Genomic DNA, 23,818 nt, shown 5'->3' with positions numbered 1-23,818 from the left:
TCCCTCCCCTACTCCCGTCCACACTCCCATCTAAGCTCCCTCCCCTACTCCCGTCCACACTCCCATCTAACCTCCCTCCCCTCCTCCCGTCCATACTCCCATCTAACCTCCCTCCCCTCCTCCCGTCCACACTCCCATCTAACCTCCCTCCCCTCCTCCCGTCCACACTCCCATCCACCTCCCTCCCCTACTCCCGTCCACACTCCCATCTAAGCTCCCTCCCCTCCTCCCGTCCACACTCCCATCTAAGCTCCCTCCCCTCCTCCCGTCCACACTCCCATCTAAGCTCCCTCCCCTCCTCCCGTCCACACTCCCATCCACCTCCCTCCCCTCCTCCCGTCCACACTCCCATCCACCTCCCTCCCCTCCTCCCGTCCACACTCCCATCCACCTCCCTCCCCTACTCCCGTCCACACTCCCATCTAAGCTCCCTCCCCTCCTCCCGTCCACACTCCCATCTAACCTCCCTCCCCTCCTCCCGTCCACACTCCCATCCACCTCCCTCCCCTACTCCCGTCCACACTCCCATCTAACCTCCCTCCCCTCCTCCCGTCCATACTCCCATCTAACCTCCCTCCCCTCCTCCCGTCCACACTCCCATCCCCTCCCTCCACTCCTCCCGTCCACACTCCCATCCACACTCCCATCAACACTCCCATCAACCCTCCCATCAACACTCCCATCACCTTCCCTCCCCTCCCTCCACTCCTCCCGTCCACACTCCCATCCACACTCCCATCCACACTCCCATCCACACTCCCATCAACACTCCCATCAACACTCCCATCACCTTACCTCCCCTCCCTTCACTCCTCCCGTCCACACTCCCGTCCACACTCCCATCTAACCTCCCTCCCCTCCTCCCGTCCACACTCCCATCCACCTCCCTCCCCTCCTCCCGTCCACACTCCCATCCACCTCCCTCCCCTACTCCCGTCCACACTCCCATCTAAGCTCCCTCCCCTCCTCCCGTCCACACTCCCATCTAACCTCCCTCCCCTCCTCCCGTCCACACTCCCATCCACCTCCCTCCCCTACTCCCGTCCACACTCCCATCTAACCTCCCTCCCCTCCTCCCGTCCATACTCCCATCTAACCTCCCTCCCCTCCTCCCGTCCACACTCCCATCTAACCTCCCTCCCCTCCTCCCGTCCACACTCCCATCCACCTCCCTCCCCTACTCCCGTCCACACTCCCATCTAAGCTCCCTCCCCTCCTCCCGTCCACACTCCCATCTAACCTCCCTCCCCTCCTCCCGTCCACACTCCCATCCACCTCCCTCCCCTACTCCCGTCCACACTCCCATCTAAGCTCCCTCCTCTACTCCCGTCCACACTCCCATCTAACCTCCCTCCCCTTCTCCCGTCCATACTCCAATCCACCCATTACAAGTTGTTACATATTCATAATATGATGAATTATGAATTGTTTAAATTTAAATTGTTTAATTCACCGGACAATTAATAACATGAACATCATTTTAGAATTACATGGAAAACATACGCTTATTTCTGTTACAATAACGATCTGTTAAAGTAGTAAACGGTCTTATTAATATTCATGAGTTGTATCTGCTCAAGTGTATATCCCATATTTGGTTATCACGTGACCTCACGGGAAAAGATTTTTTTTAAACTAATGATTTTTTGAATACTTTTCATCTGTACTTATTTATTGACCATAAAAAAATATATCGATCGTCACAGAAAACAAATTGGCGGTCAATCAAGATTCAATATACGACTAGCTACTGAAAACAATAAAATGTGCAAATCCTCATTGTATGTAAACCAAGTGAAAGTCGTTAACCACGACTTACAAAATGATCGTCCTGACTTTGAGGGTTAGGCAGATCCGCTTGACCGATCTGCATCGGTCGACTGGCTGTCGTCACACTTTCGCTTCTTGTCTCAGGTTACGTATTGTAGCATTGTGAGGATAATGAGGTACATCCATGATGCAAGGTATTTGTACAGTTGTAAACACCTTTCACTCAAATTAACAAGTCAGTGTCAGCTTGTCAGTGTAGATAATCTTCATTGAAACTGCTCAGTCCTAACTGTTGATAATGTCCGGTCAAAATTTAAGAATGTCCGGACAATATTTGTTTTAATGTCCAGACAGAAAAATTTAAATGTCCCGTAAGCAATATTTGAAACCGGACATTTGAGATTCCAAATCGGACATGTCCGGCGCATATGACCGTTTCTGGACCCCTGATTCCCATCAACACTCCCATCACCCTCCCTCCCCTCCCTCCACTCCTCCCGTCCACACTCCCATCAACACTCCCGTCCACACTCCCATCCACACTCCCATCCACACTCCCATCAACACTCCCATCAACACTCCCATCAACACTCCCATCAACACTCCCATCACCCTCCCTCCCCTCCCTCCACTCCTCCCGTCCACACTCCCATCAACACTCCCATCAACACTCCCATCAACGCTCCCATCAACACTCCCATCAACACTCCCATCAACACTCCCATCACCCTCCCTCCCCTCCCTCCACTCCTCCCGTCCACACTCCCATCCACACTCCCATCAACACTCCCATCAACCCTCCCATCAACACTCCCATCACCTTCCCTCCCCTCCCTCCACTCCTCCCGTCCACACTCCCATCCACACTCCCATCCACACTCCCATCCACACTCCCATCAACACTCCCATCAACACTCCCATCACCTTACCTCCCCTCCCTTCACTCCTCCCGTCCACACTCCCATCCACACTCCCATCAACACTCCCATCAACACTCCCATCACCCTCCCTCCACTCCCGCCACTCCTCCCGTCCACTCTCCCATCAACACTCCCATCAACACTCCCATCAACACTCCCATCAACACTCCCATCAACACTCCCATCACCTTCCCTCCCCTCCCTCAACTCCTCCCGTCCACACTCCCATCCACACTCCCATCCACACTCCTATCAACACTCCCATCACCCTCCCTCCACTCCCTCCACTCCTCCCGTCCACACTCCCATCCACACTCCCATCCACACTCCCATCAACACTCCCATCAACACTCCCATCACCCTCCCTCCACTCCCTCCACTCCTCCCATCCACACTCCCATCAACGCTCCCATCAACACTCCCATCAACACTCCCATCAACACTCCCATCACCCTCCCTCCACTCCCTCCACTCCTCCCGTCCACACTCCCATCCACACTCCTATCAACACTCCCATCCACACTCCTATCAACACTCCCATCACCCTCCCATCACCCTCCCTCCACTCCCTCCACTCCTCCCGTCCACACTCCCATCCACACTCCCATCCACACTCCCATCCACACTCCCATCAACACTCCCATCAACACTCCCATCAACACTCCCATCACCCTCCCTCCACTCCCTCCACTCCTCCCGTCCACGGGGCGGTCGGGTAGCCCAGTGGTTTAAGCGTTCGCTCGTCATGCCGAAGACCCGGGTTTGATTCCCGACATGGGTACAATGTGTGAAGCCCATTTCTGGTGTCCCCCGCCGTGATATTGCTGGAAAATTGCTAAAAGCGGCGTAAAACCATACTCACTCACTCCTCCTGTCCACACTCCGATCCACACTCCCATCACCCTCCCTCCACTCCCTCCACTCCTCCCGTCCACACTCCCATCCACACTCCCATCAACACTCCCATCAACACTCCCATCAACACTCCCATCAACACGCCCATCAACACTCCCATCAACACTCCCATCACCCTCCCTCCCCTCCCTCCACTCCTCCCGTCCACACTCCCATCCATACTCCCATCAACACTCCCATCAACACTCCCATCAACACTCCCATCCATACTCCCATCAACACTCCCATCACCCTCCCTCCCCTCCTTCCGTCCACACTACTATCCCCTCTCCCATCAACACTCCCATCACCCTCCCTCCCCTCCTTCCGTCCACACTACTATCCCCTCTCCCATCAACACTCCCATCACCCTCCCTCCCCTTCTTCCGTCCACACTACTATCCCCTCTCCCATTCACATTCCAATCCACCCTCCGTCCCCTCCTCCCGTCCACAATCCCAACCAAGCTCCCAATCAAGCTCCCATCCCCGCTCCCCACACTGCCATCCACACTCACTCCCCTACTCCCATCCACACTCCCATCCACTCTCCCATCCATTCTCCCATCCACACACCATCCACACTATATCCACTCTCCCATCGATACTCCTATCCACATTTCCATCCATACTCCCATCCTTTACTCTGTTTCTTCTGTGCAGTTTCAAGTCTCCGAGAGCACCATTCAAGACCACCATCCTGGAGACGTGGTGTTTCATCCTGGCAAGTTCCCGGGTGTGTTCACTGAGGCTCTCAGTCCAGGCCGGTGTGGCTTCCTGCCCTCCAACAACTTCCTGGAGAAACACCTGGCCAACATTGCTCCAGGTGAGTGTTGATTGTCCTACACCTGGCCAACAGGTGAGTGTTGATTGTCCTACACCTGGCCAACAGGTGAGTGTTGATTGTCCTACACCTGGCCAACAGGTGAGTGTTGATTGTCCTACACCTGGCCAACAGGTGAGTGTTGATTGTCTTATTACACCTGTTTGAATTGAATTGGCAGTTTGGACTGTAACACACGGTTAATGGTTAAAGTGTTCACTTATCAGGCCTCAGACTGGTTCGGTTCCCACATTGGTGAAATTGGGTAAACCCGACCATGGCGGCCCCACCTTCATGTGGCTGGAATATTGCTAAAAGTGACATAAAACCTCTCACCAAAATATTGCTGGGTGTAGCATTAAAAAACAAAAACAAAACAATCTGCTAAAGCACGAGGGCCTCTGAATGTTGTACATGAGTTCCAGGTGGTGTTGTCAGATGCCCTGCTGGTGGTGTTGTCAGATGCCTTGTGTGTTGTCAGATGCCCTGCTGGTGGTGTTGTCAGATGCCCTGTGTGTTGTCAGATGCCCTGCTGGTGGTGTTGTCAGATGCCCTGTGTGTTGTCAGATGCCCTGCTGGTGGTGTTGTCAGATGCCCTGTGTGTTGTCAGATGCCCTGTGTGTTGTCAGATGCCCTGCTGGTGGTGTTGTCAGATGCCCTGTGTGTTGTCAGATGCCCTGCTGGTGGTGTTGTCAGAAGCCCTGTGTGTTCAACATGTTCCTGGTGGTGTTGTCAGATGCCCTGTGTGTTGTCAGATGCCCTGCTGGTGGTGTTGTCAGATGCCATGTGTGTTGTCAGATGCCCCATGTGTTGTCATATGCTCTGTGTGTTGTCAGATGCCCTGTGTGTTGTCAAATGCCCCATGTGTTGTCATATGCTCTGTGTGTTGTCAGATGCCATGTGTGTTGTCAGATGCCCCATGTGTTGTCATATGCTCTGTGTGTTGTCAGATGCCCTGTGTGTTGTCAGATGCCCCATGTGTTGTCATATGCTCTGTGTGTTGTACATGTTCCTTGTGGTGTTGTCAAATGCCCTGTGTGTTGTCAGATGCCCCATGTGTTGTCATATGCTCTGTGTGTTGTACATGTTCCTTGTGGTGTTGTCAAATGCCCTGTGTGTTGTCAGATGCCCTGTGTGTTGTCAGATGCCCCATGTGTTGTCATATGCTCTGTGTGTTGTACATGTTACTTGTGGTGTTGTCAAATGCCCTGTGTGTTGTCAGATGCCCCATGTGTTGTCATATGCTCTGTGTGTTGTACATGTTACTTGTGGTGTTGTCAAATGCCCTGTGTGTTGTCAGATGCCCTGTGTGTTGTCAGATGCCCATGTGTTGTCATATGCTCTGTGTGTTGTACATGTTACTTGTGGTGTTGTCAAATGCCCTGTGTGTTGTCTGATGCCCTGTGTGTTGTCAGATGCCCCATGTGTTGTCTGATGCTCTGTGTGTTGTCAGATGCCCTGTGTGTTGTCAGATGCCCTGTGTGTTGTCAGATGCCCCATGTGTTGTCATATGCTCTGTGTGTTGTCAGATGCCCTGTGTGTTGTCAGATGCCCCAAGTGTGGTCATATGCTCTGTGTGTTGTCAGATGCCCTGTGTGTTGTCAGATGCCCCATGTGTTGTCATATGCTCTGTGTGTTGTACATGTTCCTTGTGGTGTTGTCAAATGCCCTGTGTGTTGTCAGATGCCCCATGTGTTGTCAAATGCCCTGTGTGTTCTCAGATGCCCTGTGCGACCTGCTGACCACAGACATGTTGTCCATCTGTTTCCACAAGATCACGAAGCAGGAGGAGATACTTCAGTGGATCTTCTTCATCAGTAAGTTCAGACACCTCATTTCTGGTGATTTGTCAGATTATTAAATTAAATTAAATTCAGCATTTATATAGCACTGCTTATCCTGATATGATGCCTGCTCAAGAGAGCTCAGTCTTATGCTCTTTTGCAGAGTTTTGATTTGAAGGTGTTGACATCTTCAGATCCCCTGACATCAATGGGCAGTGCATTCCATAGAGTTGCGCCTGCTTTTCGGAAGGTTCTGTCGCCATATGTTGTGTGTTCTGCTGTTTGGTGGAACAGCAAGCTGTAGTTTGTTTGCAGATCTCAGTGTTCGTCCAGGTTGGTAAAGGGCAGTGAGTTCCTGGAGGTATACTGGGGATAACCCATGGATCGATTTGTAGACAAACATGATCAGCTTGAACACGATCCTAAGTCTCACAGGTAGCCAGTCCAGCTCTTTCAGGACGGGTGTAATGTGTTCCCACATTGACTTCCGTGTAATGAGTCTGGCAGCACGCTGTAGTCTATCCAGATGATGTTGCTGGATACCATACAGAAGACTATTACAATAGTCAAGTCTTGATGTTAAGATTAGTTAAATCACCCTCCCTACAGCCCAGACTTAGCCCCCAGTGACTATATCCTGTTCCGGCAAATGAAATCTGCCCAACGTGGGAGACGCTTCTAGGATGACAGGAATATAAAGGCTGCCACAGAGGAGTGGTTAGAGGGCCAATCTGCGCATTTCTATGAAAGTTGTGTTAAAAGCATGAAGGACAAATGGAATAAGTGCATTGGGGTGAATGGAGATTATATTGAAAAATTAAAGTGCAAAAGTTATTCTGCGACTTGGTCTTATATTGAAGTTGCAAAACTTATTGAACGCCCCTCATATCTTGCTATCTGTCCGATGTTCCTGATGTGAAAGAAAGCTGTCTTGCACGTACTGCCTACGTAGTTATCTAGACTGAGTGTTGAGTCAATGATAACAACAAGATTTCGGGCACAAGAATTTTGCTCAACGGGTACAGTCCCCAATTTTCAAACCAGGAACTCGTACTTTGGACTGCATCTGTTTAGAGCTGATAATCAAGAGCTCAGTTTTGTCATCATTAAGTTTGAGAAAGTTGCTGCTCATCCAGCATCTGATGTCATCTTTGCAGCTTGAGATTGCTTTAAAGGTAATGCTGGCTGATGATGGTTATTTTTTTAAATTTTTTTAATTGATCTGTCAACCACAATTTCATGGCCTTGAGAAGGCCTTGAGAAGGTCTTGAGAAAGCCTTGGGAAGGCTTTGTGAAAGCCTTGAATTTGTTGAGGAGTAATCTGTACAACCCTGTTCAGGAACTAGAAATAGCATCTCATGTAACAAGAATTCAGAACTCCATTTTTTGCTCTTTTCACCTATATTTAAAAATCCCAATTGAATAAAATGATTATTTTACTATTTCTCATTTCAATCACAGTAAAAATTGTTTGTTTGTTTATAAACCAAGTATATTAAGAAGATCTATTTGGAGAAAGTTCTGTACAATCAGAGGGATATTACCACATACCAGGGCATTGTTAAACTGAAAATGTTGTCGTCTGGATGGTTTCACGAGGAGCTGTATCTTCCAGAGCATTAGGGGTGGCCGGGTAGCCAAGTGGTTAAAGCGTTCTCTCGTCACGCCAAAGACTCGGGTTCGATTCTCGACATGGGTACAATGTGTGGAGCCCATTTCTGGTGTCCCCCGCCGTGATATTGCTGGAATATTGCTAAAAGCGGTGTAAAACCATACTCACTCACTCACCCACTCCAGAGCATCAGGGTCTGACTGTTCTCCTGTATGTTCCAGTGTCAGTACACAGCAACAGCCAAGTGATCCAGGGTTGCAAGAAACTCGTCTTCGACATCATCCACACTCAACTCAGTCTGGAGGACGCCACTCCCACCTGGGCACCAGCGGCACTCGATGTTCTCAAAGTGTTTGTTAATTTTGGTGAGAATTCATCAATACTCAGGCTAGCTCTACCCCATTTTACAGAATGTTAGCACCTCATTCAGCATGGAAGTATTAGAACTAGGTGAAATGGGGTTCAACGTTGTGTTGGTTTAGCATAGAGTAAATCATGAAAAGAATATATCTATTAAAAGTTTTGTAGTTGATTAAATGTTCATTATAAGAAAGCAAACATTTACTGACTGTCTTTCCCCACTTCCACTCTTGACACACTGCTCTTTAGTATTATCAGTGTGAAGGTGGGACCAAAATCAACATGCATGAACTGAAGCGACCTCAGTGCTTCGACAATTGTAGTTCTATGTTAATGTAGGGAGTTGCGGTGCTATTGTAAGTGAACACTGGTCCCCATTCCACAAAGCGATCAGAGTGACAATATGATCGTAACTCCTATACTTTGACATAGACTTACGATAGTCGTAGTGTAAGATCGCTTTGTGGAACAAGGCTCTGGAATTTAAGCTAATGTTAGATATTGAAAAGGCGTCTTGGTTGCCAAAATTCGACTGTGATAGCAATAGGTCTGTGTAATTTCTAACACTAATTAAGACCCTTGATATGACCTGTCATGGACTCTTTTGACAGGTGCTTGTTCCGCGGACTTGCTGCAGCAGCAGGACGTGTTATCACAGGAAGAAATCAGGTAAGGAATCTGTTGGGTTGTTTAAGCGATGAAAATGTTAGTTTTATCCATGGGGAATTTGTCCATCTCCACTGTCTGTTAACATTTTAGATTTGTAAAACATTTTGATGACCATGGGTTCTAAAATCCCACGTTCACTGTGATCTTGTTTCTAGGTTTGATGGCCTTATGTTCAGCTCCATTTCCAAGCTCTTGAGTTTAAGTGATCATACATGATGGAAGTGAAATTTATTTTAAAACAGCATAAATCAGAACTCACCGACTCACTACTGACTGCAATAAATCTCACTTTCACCCCAGAACTTGTGTGACCCCGGAGGATGACAGTAACCTGGCCCCCAACAACAACAACGTTCCGCTGCGGTCGTACTCGGAGAACCTGCGCGAGGTGCTGCAGACCCTGGCTTTCGCGCTGCAGGGGAGGTAACTGTGACCAGCTAGTTGGACACAATCAGCACATGTATTGATCATTTTCTATGCTGAGGGAGACAAGGGAATGGTTGTCAGGGAGGCATGTAGTTGTATATGTAACCTGAAAATAACCAGGGATTGAACACACTATAATCATTCACATTCACCGCAAATAATTGCTTGTGTGACGATAAACATCGCCTGTAAATTTGGAGATCTGGTGATAAGCACCTTTTATCAGCTTTCCTCCCACATAAAGCTGAAGTGCTTTGATTTAATAGAAGTGCTCTCTCACTCACTCACTCACTCACTCAGTCACTCACTCACCCACCCACCCACCCACCCACTCACTCACTCACTCACTCACTCACTCACTCACTCACTCAACTCACTCACTCACTCACTCACTCACTCACTCACTCACTCACTCACTCACTCAACTCACTCACTCACTCACTCACTCACTCACTCACGTGTTGTAGGCCCCAGTACACGGCAGCACAGCTGAACATCCTCCTGGTGATGGTTGCCAAGGCGGCTCTGGACAAGGAGTTCATCAAGTGAGTACTTCAGCATTTCAGCTCTGGGAGGATGTGGCTTTCTGTGATCACCGAAAGCTCTATTCACAGATTCAGGAAATCCAGGTGTTCAAAGACCTTGAGGTCTTTGAATTTTTGACCCCAAAATCTTTACCTGTGGACTTTAAAGTTAAAACAAGGATCCCTTCACTTTCATGCTATTCTGAACAGTGCTTACATTATGTGGAAGACAGACAATAGGCTTGCAGCCTACTCGATGAGGCTGGATATTGTTATTGATAACATTTCCCACCAAAACTGTGCCTCGCTCTGAACCAGCCGTCACAGATGTAGCAGTCGACACTATCAGCTGTACGACAAGGGAGTCAGACATGCCCCGAATGTTACTGATTTTGACTGAAGAATGTCAAAAATAGGTTGAATTTGATATTTGATAAGAAATAAGGTCTGGTTGGCTGAATTTTTCTGTCCAGATCTTGACAGTTAATCCCTGCATCCAGACATTTGATGTATTGTGACATGGACAAGACAATGCTGAAGTACCTTCAACATTCTCATTCTCTTTCTGATTAAATCCTCCTTGGGGCACTTATTGCATTTTCCTTGCTCAAGAAAATCTACATGACATAGTTGTAACCATTTTCCTTAATAAAAAATGTTACCACACAAAAAACTTCGTTTTTGTATGATATACGACCACCCTTACGGGGCCTCACCCCCAACGGCGCCTCACGCCAGGGGGAGCAACTCTCACCCAAATCACTTTCCTTATGTCATCTGTAAGAGACAGACGTGTTGATTTTTCACACAAGACAAAAATAAGAGAAATCTATCGTTCGACAAGAACCATGGCTGACCAAACTGTATGTATGGTACATTTCTTTCATTGCAAAGGCGTAATACCTCGCATTGTGAAGTTATAGAGTTGTAATAATACGCCACGTGCACGGTAATGGCGTCCATATTGTAGTTCCACGGGCTGATACATGTAACACCAAGGCCATTAAGAAACGGCTTGGGGTTTTGTTATATCATACAGCATTGGTCTACAATTTTTTCCTTTACAAAACCCAAGGTGGTGTGTTAATTCATAAACTACACTTACCTTTTTTACGGGTTTTTACACCTTAGCGCGTAACACGCCCCTTTGGTGTTATAATTATACTACGACATTGGCTATTAGTATCGCGTTACAAATCGCATTCTACATTACGCCTTTGCTTCTAGTTTCACAATTTATGCACGTTTCTTTCCGATCTTTATATCGCACTGATACACGTTGATGCCCTTCCCGCCCACCTCAGAAATTACGGTCTTGTTTACAAGACCTTCAAACTGTGTACGGGTTGTTCTAAGACAGGCACGAACGCTGCCTAATATGTCTGGCGGAGGACATTGCCTTTACCCCCTGGGGCCCCCAAAAAGAGACAAGTTGACTTGTTCCACTTTAAAGAGGTCTATTAAAGGCGGGGGTAGATATCAGATCTACTAAGACATCTCTCCCCCCCCCCCCCCCCCCCCCCCATCTAAAAAGGGTAAAAAAGCTGCCGAGATTGTCTCCCCCGCTCCCTCTCCGGGGGCCGGGGGAGAAGGCTCGAGGGTCCCCGTAGTAAGCACTGCACCCTCTCCTGCACTGTCTTTGGCAGACTTTTCTGCGTTACTTAAGTCGCAGATGGCGTCGATGATGGAGGAGGTAAAGTCTCAGCTCCGAGAGGAGATGCGGACCGAGCCTTCCCCGTTGTCGGCGCCGGACGCGGCTTCGAGACCTTGTGATATGCCCGGCGTCGGCCGAGGCAGGCAACTTGGTCTCGAGGATGATCTCAGACCGGGCTTCGGCGCCGGCTCGAGGTCGCTCCCCAGCGGAGGGGTGGCGGGCGCCGGCCCGTGCACTACCGACGCACAATTTTTCCCTAGCGGAGCCAGACGCCTCTTCCGAGGCCGAGGCTTTCACTAGTGGATTCGTAGCCCGGAGCCAGGGGGGTTCCCTTGGTCTCGGGGACGATCCGAGACCGAGCTTCGGCTCCGGCTCGAGGTCGCTCCCCAGCGTAGTGGTGGCGGGCACCGGCCCGTGCACTACCGACGCACAATTTTCCCTAGCGGAGCCAGACGCCTCTTCCGAGGCCGAGGCGTCCACTTGTGGATACCTAGCCCGGAGCCAGGTTGGTTCCCTTTGTCTCGGGGACGATCCGAGACCGAGCTTCGGCTCCGGCTCGAGGTCGCTCCCCAGCGTAGTGGTGGCTGGCACCGGCCCGTGCACTACCGACGCACAATTTTCCCTAGCGGAGCCAGACGCCTCTTCCGAGGCCGAGGCTTCCACTAGTGGATACCTAGCCCGGAGCCAGGTTGGTTCCCTTTGTCTCGGGGACGATCTGAAACCGAGCTTCGGCTCCGGCTCAAGGTCGCTCCCCAGCGTAGTGGTGGCGGGCACCGGCCCGTGCACTACCGACGCACAATTTTCCCTAGCGGAGCCAGACGCCTCTTCCGAGGCCAAGGCTTTCACTAGTGGATACCTAGCCCAGTGCCAGGTGGGTTCCCTTGAACCTCTGGCACCTCGGCACCGGGACTCGGCCTCGGGCCGGGTGCAGAGACACGTGCGGGACAGGATTGTCCATGTACTGCCTCAGGTGGCTGCACCCATGCCAGAGTCGGAGACACCCAACTTGACTAAGGTCAAGCAGGGCCGGCGGTTGCCCCCCCTTTCCCGTGTGCGGTGCGGAGTTGAAGGCTGCTTACATATGCTTCCAGGAGCAATATCATAATGCATGCCAACAGCTCCGTGTGTCCGTACACTCCGCGTATCTGTCGGCTGTACAGAGGGAGTTAGCGGGAGAGGGGCCGGCCGACTCTTCGGAGTTGGCCGCGCAACTAACATTATCTTGCGCGGGACGCTATTCGTAGCTGTGCCTCGCATATGATGTGCGCTGTTATGTGCATGCGCAGGCGGTGGATGTCGGTATCTAAATACTCGACTTACACACGCCAAGACCTACTTGCTTTGCCGTATAAGAGGGTGCCACCCCTGGGGCTCAGCAGGCGGTCCGAGAGGCTGCTCAATTGTATACTTCCATCAAAGACTCATAAGGCCTTGTTGGAGGTACCAAGCGTTAAAACCGCGTAAGCGGGCCTCTCCAATTGTCCCCTCCTACGCTAACGCACGGGTCAGACGTCCACACCTGCTGGGAAGCCGCCGCTTCCTTCAGGTATAAGGGCGCCGGGAGGAGCAAGAGAGGCACGGGCCGGGGCAAGGCAGCTGGTCGAGGCCAACAGCTTTTTCGCGGGGCTGGGAACGATGGGTTCCCATTAGCGCCCGAAGAGCCCCGGGTGAACCCACAGTCGCAAGTTATCGGGAAAACTCATCCGCTCCTCCACTTTTCCGGGATAAAGCACACTCAGGTGCCTGCTACCTGAGAGAAGGCGGAATTCCTCCGTGCCGAGGTCGACGCACTTCTTATGAAAGCTGCGATCGAACCGGGTCCCGAGGGACAGGAAAGCGAGGGCTTCTACTCGACTTGTTTCCTAGTCACCATACAGTGATCTCAACTGTCGAGACAGGAGAATGGCTAACGTCAATAGACTTAAAATACGCCTACATCCACATACCAATACACCCCGAGTTCAAGAAATACCTGAGGTTTTCTTTCGACGGGAGGTGTTATCAGTTCAGGGTTCTACCATTCGGGATCTCCACGGCCCCGAGGGTGTTCACCAAGCTGATGTTGATTCCCGCCCAAGTGGCCAGGTCAAAAGGTCGGTTCTGCCATCCGTACCTCGACGACTGGTTACTAAGAGCTCTATTGCAATCCCTGAGTCAGATAGCTACACAACAAGTGATAGATATTCTGATCACTCTAGGGTGGATGGTCAATCTCAAGAAGTCAGATCTGAGCCCCACTCAGAATCTAGTCTTCCTAGTGGCTAATTTCAACACGGTGAGAGGACGTGTATCTCTGTCACAAGATATCAAGTCCCTTAAGCGCAAGTCACACTGCTCGTACATGGCTCCAGTTACTGGACAACATGGCGGCGACAGTGGATTTGGTCTGGCGGGCGCGCTTGAGAATGAGTCCCATTCAACAAGCACTCCGTCGACTTTGGGCGAACTCGGAAGATCTCGAGACTGTGCTCGAGACTCCGTAGTGGCTCATTACACACCTCCAGTGGTGGACCGAGGTCGGGAATCACTCCCGTTCCGTCTCTCACAGTTCAAACAGACGCGTCACTCTCCGGCTGGGGAGGCGTTCTGAATGATCACACTGCCTCGGGACTATGGTCCCAGCAGGAGATCAAACTGCATATCAATGTGCTAGAACTGAGAGCGGTCAGGTTGGTGTTCCAACGCTTCCCGGATCTGCTTCGTGGCCAAGTGGTTCGTCTAGAGATGGACAACCAAACGGCGATGACTTACATCCGGAAGCAGGGGGGGACGGCGTCTCCGTCGCTTCGACGAAAGACGTGGCAGTTCCTACTATAGTGCGACTCTCACGATATCAGGGTGCTACCTGTTTATCTCCCGGGGGTGGACAACGTCCGTGCGGACGCTCTGTCTTGCCGGATCCTCGCTCCTCACGAGTGAAGGCTCGACCCGAGGATATTCGGGATTTTCTCCCTGTTATACAGGTCGTTACAGGTGGATCGGTTTGCGTCTGGGTTAAATAACCAGACACCAACGTTCTGCTCCCGAGTCCACGACCCGAGGTCGGTGGCACCGGACGCCTTTCAGCTAGATTGGACGGACAGTTCTGTGGGCATTCTCCCCAGTACCTCTGATTTCCAAGGTCCTGTCTCAGCTAGGCACTCAGCCTGCGTGACTAATTGTGCTCCTGGCACCTCTTTAGTCGGCGCAGAGTGGGTTTCCAGTAATACTCAGGTTTCTGGCTCAGCCTCCTGTTATATTACCTTTACGACCGGACCTCCTATCCCAGAACGGGGCCCTCCACCCGAATCTCAGGATTCAATGGGTGGCTTGGCCACTGTCAGGAATCGCCTCCAGAAGAGCGGTATTCCTGCACGAGTTGCAGACACAATACTGGCTTCGCGGAGGGATTCGACAAACGTTCAGTACGATAGATAGGCCTGCTATGCTGGTGTGTCGATAGAGGGATTGCAGATCTTTTTTCTGCAGATCTCGTATCCGTGCTTGAGTTTCTCCAGTCGCGACTAGATGACGGCCTGGCCGCATCAACAGTCCGAGGGTACTCTACAGCTATCGCAGCTTTTCACGTCCCTGTCGACGGGGCACTTCTGGGTGCACACCCATTAGTGCAGCGCTTTTTAGCAGGTGTGGACAGGATCCGACCGCCAGTCCGGCGGATCAGTCCCCCTTGGGACTTGTCAATCATTCTAGATTGGCTGTCCGGTCCTTCCTTTCGGGATCTGTCGTCTCTCTCTCTTCAGCTGTTGAGCTGGGAGACGGCGTTCCTTGTGGTGGTAACGTCCGGCAGACGGGTAGGCGACATTCGTGTTATGTCAGCCGATCCCAAAATAACTGTCTTCCATGGGGTCGATAAATATCACCGGGACAGTCAGTTTTCGTCTACCGGACTATTACCGTCCTAGGGTCGCACACGATTCCACGTGAACGGCTCCTATTGAGCTACCTGCTCTTTCACAGCCTTCCTCGTCGGGGACCACTGCAAGACATGCTCATGTCTTGGATGTCCGCACGACTCTCAAGGCCTATATCAGCAGAAATATGGGTGTCCGTAAGGATAACCAACTATTTTGCTGTTACTGCGGTAGGAAGGTTGGCTTACCTGCGAGTAAACAATCTATCCCGAGGTGGATAGTTTCAACCATTTGTACAGCGTATACGCTTACAGGCAGGGACCCCCCTACCAGGTTGAAGGCTCATTAGGTTAGAGCAGTGGCTGCGTCAAAAGCGTACGCCGCGGCTCTGCCCATTGAGCAGATCTGCTCCGCGGCTATTTGGAGCCAGCCGAGCACGATTCATCAAACCTTACCAACTCGACAAACACTCAAGCGAGCGTACTCGGTTTGGTCAGTCAGTTCTCCGAACTGGGCAAATTTCTAATCTCTAGCTGATTGAGCATTCGAGATTTTAGACAGTCTTCCGGTTATACTGCTCAGTAATGGTCCGGATTTTATCTTCTGCGGTCGATAAATATCAGTCCTTACTACTCGATAATACTCGTATTTTGCGCACGCACTCCTTTGATCCTCGGGGACCCTCTGGCCTAGCTCAGCGCTGGTTATGGTCTCTCGTGATCTACGCCCTTATATCACTTGTTCAAAAAAAGTGTGGGGGGGTGGGAGGTGTTTCGAGTTCTCAACTTATGACAAGCCGCAAAAACAGGCTTTATCATAATATATGGTCGACCACGCCCTGTCTCTAGCCCCCGCCTTTCGACGGTGGTGCCTCACGATAAGGTTGGTTCCATTTATTGAACTCAATATTTTATTCTGTTGAATAATCAAATACGATGTATTTATTTACGCCTGTTGCTGACGGATGCCACTTCCTAGATTATCTTTGGGAGTCTGTCTTGATGCAATAAGTGCCCCAAGGAGGATTTAATCAGAAAGAGAATTTTACAAACCTGTAGAGGTTATGAATTCTCTGATGAAATCCTCCTTGGGGCACGGCCACCCACCTCCCCACATTCCGTCAGCATTTGACATATGGAAAGTGATTTGGGTGAGAGTTGCTCCCCCTGGCGTGAGGCGCCGTTGGGGGTGAGGCCCCGTAAGGGTGGTCGTATATCATACAAAAACGAAGTTTTTTGTGTGGTAACATTTTTTATTAAGGAAAATGGTTACAACTATGTCATGTAGATTTTCTTGAGCAAGGAAAATGCAATAAGTGCCCCAAGGAGGATTTCATCAGAGAATTCATAACCTCTACAGGTTTGTAAAAGTTTCATGACACAAGAAACAGATGGTTTCCGCGTGACTGTCTCCATCGTCTAAGCTCTAACCAACATGGGTTTAAGAAAATCTAAAATCTATTTGAAAGCAACTGAATACAATTGCAGAGCAAAATATTAGGGTGGCACATTTCTTACAAGCACAATAAGTTCTAAAATACCCAGAAAGTAGTATTCTAGACCTTATAGTAAGTCATGTGTTGAATGGAGAGATGTTTGACTGCTGTGCAAGACACCTCTGTGCTGAATGGTATCAATCCTATGATTCAATATGCACACTGTAAGTGCCACCATTTTACACAGTTCATGGGATTTTAATACAACTTAGTTTTGTGGAGGGCTGTTGATGGAAAAGATATTTTGGTGCCAGAATAACTTATCCCAGAACGTTCTTGGACATAGTCTGTGTTGTTTTTGATTGTGTTGTTGCTAATATTGATAAAACAATTAAAAATCCAATTCAAGTTTCCCAGGATTACCTCCCTTGACTTGTGTTTCAGTCCCCAATATTCCACTTCTTGTAATGTTTACTGAAGATTGGGATAGTATAAATTTGAGACCGGAGCCCCGTTCCTCAAAGACGTTCCACAAAGACAATCGTAACTCCCATACTTTGACTTACGACAATGGTAGTGCTACGATCGCGTTGTGGAATGAGGCCGGGCTGATCGTGCTGCCATGGTGTCATGGTGTATTCAAGAGCCACTGGTTCTGCTAGCACAATTCTTTTCAGGCCACTGAGATATAGCTGTGATATTGTTTGATAGGCATTTCTTCTTAGTTGATGGATGACAAAATTTATCGATAACATCTTCTCAATGATACTATTATTGTGATGTTATCGTTTCAGTCTTGCTTTACTACTGTATAAGGATCTAAACTGAAATGTCATTATGATAGTTCATTGTACATTGATAGTACATTCAAGAAGTTGTTGTCCATAAGTTGTGACTAAGCTGGGATATTGCAGACTGTAGCGTAAAACAACATTCACTCCTGACTGTTTCAGCAACATTCTCCTGTACGAGTTCAGTGTCGTGGTCAGCTCCATCCTGCCCTGCTACACACAGCCAGACTGGGACACCGAGGTAGGTGGCAAGCTAAACGTCATGACCCTTCTCTCATGGTGTAATGGATCTGTGAAGATGCAGGTCTTCAGCAACCCATGCTTGTCATAAAAGGCGACTATACTTGTCGTAAGAGGCGACTAACGGGATCGGGTGGTTTCACCTGTGTAGCTCACCTGTGACGTTGCTGTTGTTGTGCTGCAGATGCCGATGCTGTGTTCCAAGCTGTCCTGCATCACCGCCCACCACCACAACCACGTCTACCTGACACAACTCTTCCCCCACGGCAAGCGGGGCAGCAGCATACAGCGGAGACTGGCTTACCTCCTCCTGGTCAAGATGCTGCAGCCAGGGTGCGCTGTCTCCCACCAACAGCTTGCTGCGTTCAAGGTAAGCTATACCATTTCTGATAATACCAGTACACTGTTTGAGGAAGGAAAGAGGACCGGAAGTTAATGATTCATGATTTGGTCAAGTTTGTTTTTGTGTGGCAGTACCTCCAACCTGACTGGTTCTTGTATCAGGTTATAAAAATCTGCGATCAACTAGCTGTCACTGGACTCACAACCTTCGACTGCATTTAACTTGCAACTGGTATAGCCTCATAATTTGTAAAAAGAATTTGTTGGTAATACTGTTCTTCTCCAGCTGACATGTATTCTACAATATTGTGTATCCTGATGATTTTATAACGCTTCAGTCAATTAGTCCTAAGTTGGCTTTAAAGTTTTTGATCATGCCATCAGCTATGATGATGATTTTGGTCCAGAGGATGTAAACATGTCACCATTTTTCTCTTCATTTAAGCTTGTTTCTCCTCATGTGCATGTCTTAATGTAAGCTAATACTCATGGGAGCTTTTCTCCTCCTGTAGTTGATTTTCCTCATGTTGTTTCACATCTAGGTGTTCCTTATAGGTGTAAGTCATATCAATGTTAGGGCTGGGACGATACACCAACAGTGTGATCCAATACGTATCACGATACCTTACTCACGATATGTATCATGATACTTGTATGTGCTCTAATCTGTGGTCTGTAAGCCATCTTTTTCATAGAGAGGACGGCCAAATACCTGGCACACTGCTGATTTACAGTTGGCAGTGTCAAGTATGGCACAATAAATGAAAATATGTATGTTTTCACCATTAACTTGCACAACTGATAAGTGTTTAGTGGAACAGTTATTAAAGCAACCATTTAAGGTCAGAATCAATATTTTTTACTTCGTGTGCGACTGTGATCGATCCTTGTATCGAGAAGTACAAAATGGCGATCCACCGATTCATCGGTGGATTGTCCCACCACTAATAAATGTGTTCTCATTACGTATGTTTTTCCTCACTGAAATATATTTCTCCTCATGTAAGCTGTAAGCTTGTTTCTCCTGTTTCTCCTCCCAGTTGGGCCAGCTGACGGTGTTGTTCCCTGCCCTGAGGGAGCTGGCGACCGATGACCTGTACGCCCTGGCCAGTGGTGTGGCCCTGCTGGACATTGCGGTTGGCAGCGAACCCCTCAACTCCGAGGAGAAGGTCAGTGACCACAGCAGGGATAGATTTAACAACAATTTTGTATGAAGCCAGCAGGGCCTGCTCCTTTTAAAAATTACAGTCCCTTCTCCAAACTAACTGGCCGACAGCTAAATGGTGGAGGTCGCGAAGTAGCCCAATCTGAGGTTACGTAGCCACCTAGCAGGGATCTGAAAATAATATAACTTCTCACCCCTAAAACATATTTTCCTGCACTCTGAGATTAAATATTGGCTTCAATTTGCCTCATTTCATTGTGATTTATGAGCAAATAAAGAAGTTGTTGTACAAAAACACCTTTACAAAATGGCGTCCAGTTGTCATTCTACTGAGATGATAATGAAAAAAATTGAACATACACGAGAAGTAGTGAAATATTGACTAGCCAGAGGGGCCATCTACTTTACATTTCTGCAAGCCCTTTGTAATTTTAACTGAGCAACTCAGTGACGTGCTCATTAATAACTGAATTACTGTTCAAAGTGGTGTTTGACCAACTCAGTGACGTGCTCATTAATAACTGCATTACTTGCTCAATAATGTAAAACGTTAATAATACACCCTTGATGTTGACCTTGCAGGATGACCTTCAGCTCCTGATGGAACAGCTCCGGACACTGACCAGTGATGTTCGGGACAATGTCCGCCGACTGGACCACACGCGGGTGAGTCACACGACACTTGGACCAGCTTCTGTCACAGACGGACAACATTCAGCTTTTTACCTCCGGAGACCTGCCAGGATTTCAGTTCTCTGTACATTAATATATCCTCACCTGTCAGTCGAGAACAGTGGAGTAGGCCAGAGGGTAAAGCGTTCCCTGAAACACTGAAGGCCTGGGTTTGATTCCCAAGATGTGAAGCCCATTTCTGGTGTCCCCAGATGGGATACTGCTGAAATATTGCTTGAAACGGTGTAAAGCCGTACTCACTCTCTCACCTGTCAAATTGAATAACAAGATGGTTATATGTTACTCAAAAGAAGTTAAAGAACACCTGTGTGACAAATGAACTACAGTATTATGTAAGAATACGTGTATGCTGAGTATGTATTATCATTTCCATGACAACCACTAGGGATAAGGTAACATCATATTTGACCTGAGAGCACATGAAAATTAGGTTCAGTGTTAGTATTCCGTCTTATACTGTCACGCCCTGACATGACCTGATATAACTGAAGTACATTTCAAGGCAGTGTTAAACCCAACTCACTCACTCACCCCAACCGTGTTTGTGTCAGGTGAAGGATCTGATGGTGAGGATCTCCAGCAAGTGGACGGTCACACTGCAAGCCACGTCCAGCAAACAGGTGAGTGTTGTGAGGTGTCCAGCAACTGGATGTTCTTGTCAATTGTGTTTGTTTGTTGTTCAACACCGCACTCAGAAATATTCCAGCTATATGACATCGGTTTGTAAATAATCAAGTCTGGACCAGACAATCCCGTGATTGACATCATGAGCAATGATCTTCGCAATTGGGATACGATGACATGCATCAACCAAGTTAACGATTCTGACCACCCGATGCCGTCAGTCGCCCCTTATGACAAGCATAGTTGCCTTTTAGGGTCTTCACGGGTCTCTTGTCAATAAATAGATCAGGTCTTCAGACTCAGTAAGGAATGGTGGGGTAGCCTCGTGGTTAAGGCCAGACACTGCACCTTACAATTGACAAAATGCTTCACAAGTATTTGTTAGTTTTAATTGGTTACAACTTTGAGGTATACATATTAACAATTGAAATGGAGTCTTTTCCAGGTGATGTTGCCACCGGTTGCCATGGAAACATCCAAGATGGCCGCCGCAAGCCTGAAAAAGATTGAAATTAGTTTCAGTTTTTCTCTAAGACCAATAAAGATATTTATATAATTTCAATTGTATAACAAAGCTTGTATGGTGTTGGGTACAATGACAGAGAGAAAAATTAAAAAAAGACTGGTATATATTTTTAAAATAATTTTTCAAAATTTCACATTTTTTAGGTTGATTTTTACCCATAATTTATTTTTTAAAATCAAAATGGCAAACAAATTTTAAAAAGTCTCTCTGTTATTGTGTAAAGTAATCCTCTGCCTATATGTACACCAAATTTCATTCAAATCGGGCCAATAATGGTTGAGATCTATGTTCACTAAGATCCAAAATGACGTTAATGGAGAAAATGAGGAAATAAGTTTGTATATGGTTTTCTTCCTTCAGCACCTATTAAACACTTACAAAATCTTAGTTTACTGATGGGATGTATTCAAGATACATAAAACAATGCATGTACAAAGAAATAACAGGACTTAAAACTCCCCAGCACCATACAACAAGCCTTCAGCTGCCTCAACATGAACTCGGTCCCTTTTTTTAGCCTCCCACTTTGCACTACGTTCTATCTTAGATGTCTCCTGGCTTTGCTTCCTTGCTTTGAGGGTTCTCACATTATCAAGTCTTTCAATAGAAGCTGCTGTTATTTCATTAGCTTCTATTGCAAGCTTGTTAATTACCTGAGTAATGTGACATGTACCCTCATTGAACGAAGCTATTGCAGACGCCACTGCCTGATGCAACCGCCTTGCACCCACAAAAATGGTCTTCGGACAACGGGACTAGATCACGGAATGCAAGCATTCATTAGCATTCTGTGTCTTGCCTTTCACCATCCTCTTAAGGAGGTTTTCATCAGACATTCTTTGATACACAGGTACCATCTTTTCTGCAATTTCTGCATCAAGACAATGTCTGATGTTGACAAAACTTCCTTAGTATTTTCAACAACAACCTGTGAAAGAATGTTTTGTTTTTGTTGAAATGTCTTAGGATGGAGACCTTCCATTCCAAAACCCAGACAAAACATTTTCATTGCAGCATGACCAAGTCCTACCTCTGACAGAGCATAAAAATGTCATTGACCTGAAAGGGATTGGTACCAGATTGATTACCTTACCTTTGTGAAGTGTAATTTTTGGCAACACACATCTGACAGTTTTGACATGTCAACATAACGTTTACAGCAAATCCAAATCTATCAAAATTGTCACTCTTTTCAAACAACAAAGACCCCTGTTCGTGACATGATAGGCATTCAATCTCTTGAAAAAATAAATTCATTTGTCTCATGTCAATTAACATCCATTGAGGTTTTGGTTCATCATTGTCAAGCACGGGAGATTTGATATTTTCAGCAGCTTTAAATTTTGATAGTTTTATGTCGCTGCGTGAAGTTGCATTCAATAAAAAAGAATTCTCACCTTCATTGTCTCCAACGGGGATGTTTTCCCCAACGGCGTGGTCCCCGGATGATTCCGATGCATCTAAAACGTCCAAGCTGTCAGAATCTGACACAGGGATGATCGCGCTGTCAACACGGGTCGTAACTCTAACACCGCATTTCGAACGTGCCTGCTTCAACTGACTTGCCCTTCGCCTCCTATTCTAACCATAGGCGTGTTGTGACCCGTGTTTTGACCTCATTTTAAAAAAATACAACAATTTTCAGTTAAGAAAATATCAAAAACGATGTTTGCCTGTCAATCTTTTCGCAAAGCAGCCGCCATTTTGTATACCTACCGGAAAAGACCGGTGTTTTGTTGCTAAGCCGAATGGTGCATTGTGGGATACGTTTTACTTTATTTGGATCGAACGAATATTCCCGAATGTTGCATTACGGGATATTTCTCCTTAAATGGTAATTTACGTACGAATGTCTCGCGGGAAAAACCGACGATAGCCTCACGTGGAATATCTATTTTTAGAATGTTTTTGCACAGAAAGATGGCGGAAACGATCAGCTTTCTATCGATGTATAACATGAAGGGGTTCGTTACAGCTACGGGGGCGTTGTCATGGGTGAAAGTTCAGGTTTTTCCACATTGATTACGATCATATTTAAAAACAATACCACACATTATGATTTTAATAACGTTTTTTATTCAGTAAATGTACACAATATCGTAAAAAACATGTTGCATCACAAAGTACATGTATTATATATGCGAAAAAAATCAAAATCTCGATTTTGACATATTGAAGCAATCATGTTAATTTAAGGTGCCGTGTCTGGCCTTAATGTCTTCGGTCGTCATGCCGGAGACCTGGGTTCGATTCACGACATGGCTACAATGTGTGAAGCCCATTTCTGGTGTCACCCGCTGTGATATTGTTGGAATATTGCTGCAAGTGGCATAAAACCATTCTCCCTCGCCCACTCACTCCCTCAGGCTCAGTAATGTGGCTGATTGGGTGTCATTGGACTCTGCTGTCATGCATTGTTGCTCACAATATCAACCACCTATTTGTTTCAATTTCAATTATTTTATGTTCCAGTCATGTAGCTGGAATATTGCTGAGTGGAACCTTGAACACCAAATAAACAACAATGTCATTTAAACCCCATGAATGATACAGGCTGGCTACCATCGTTTTATTGTAACCTTGACTACAGGTCTAGGAAGATTCATTCAGTAAACATGGCTTTAAGCGTGCAAATGTCAGCAGTTAGCACCTCCCACGAATATCTTATGTTTGCTGTAAGATCTGACTTAGGATTGGTTGTTATGAAGTGTGACTT

At 47.6% G+C, this 23,818-nt stretch overlaps 1 protein-coding gene and 1 long non-coding RNA gene across 3 annotated transcripts in view; one reads left to right on the top strand and one right to left on the bottom strand.

Annotated features, from left to right (window-relative positions):
- The window catches only part of LOC124113428 (SMC5-SMC6 complex localization factor protein 2-like), a 92,116-nt gene that overhangs the window by 63,861 nt on the left and 4,437 nt on the right, over positions 1 to 23,818 (top strand). For both annotated transcript variants that reach the window (XM_046473774.2, XM_046473773.2), the window contains 11 exons: positions 4,247 to 4,409; positions 6,128 to 6,223; positions 8,024 to 8,167; positions 8,774 to 8,831; positions 9,132 to 9,254; positions 9,725 to 9,802; positions 17,675 to 17,753; positions 17,937 to 18,122; positions 19,135 to 19,263; positions 19,842 to 19,925; positions 20,504 to 20,572. In XM_046473774.2, the coding sequence (XP_046329730.2) occupies positions 4,247 to 4,409; positions 6,128 to 6,223; positions 8,024 to 8,167; positions 8,774 to 8,831; positions 9,132 to 9,254; positions 9,725 to 9,802; positions 17,675 to 17,753; positions 17,937 to 18,122; positions 19,135 to 19,263; positions 19,842 to 19,925; positions 20,504 to 20,572 (1,209 nt within the window). The remainder of the gene's footprint in view (positions 1 to 4,246; positions 4,410 to 6,127; positions 6,224 to 8,023; positions 8,168 to 8,773; positions 8,832 to 9,131; positions 9,255 to 9,724; positions 9,803 to 17,674; positions 17,754 to 17,936; positions 18,123 to 19,134; positions 19,264 to 19,841; positions 19,926 to 20,503; positions 20,573 to 23,818) is intronic.
- On the bottom strand, positions 20,949 to 23,317 carry LOC124152420. Its single transcript, XR_006863519.2, has 2 exons — positions 22,500 to 23,317; positions 20,949 to 21,072 (listed from the first exon to the last, which is right to left on the bottom strand). It is a non-coding gene; the product is annotated as an uncharacterized LOC124152420 (long non-coding RNA).

This window comes from Haliotis rufescens, unplaced genomic scaffold (genome assembly GCF_023055435.1).
Source record: "Haliotis rufescens isolate VD_foot unplaced genomic scaffold, xgHalRufe1.0.p SCAF_27, whole genome shotgun sequence".
Classification (NCBI taxonomy): Eukaryota; Metazoa; Mollusca; class Gastropoda; order Lepetellida; family Haliotidae; genus Haliotis; species Haliotis rufescens.
Note: the sequence above shows the minus strand (reverse complement) of the source record. Positions and strands in the feature narration are given on the sequence as shown.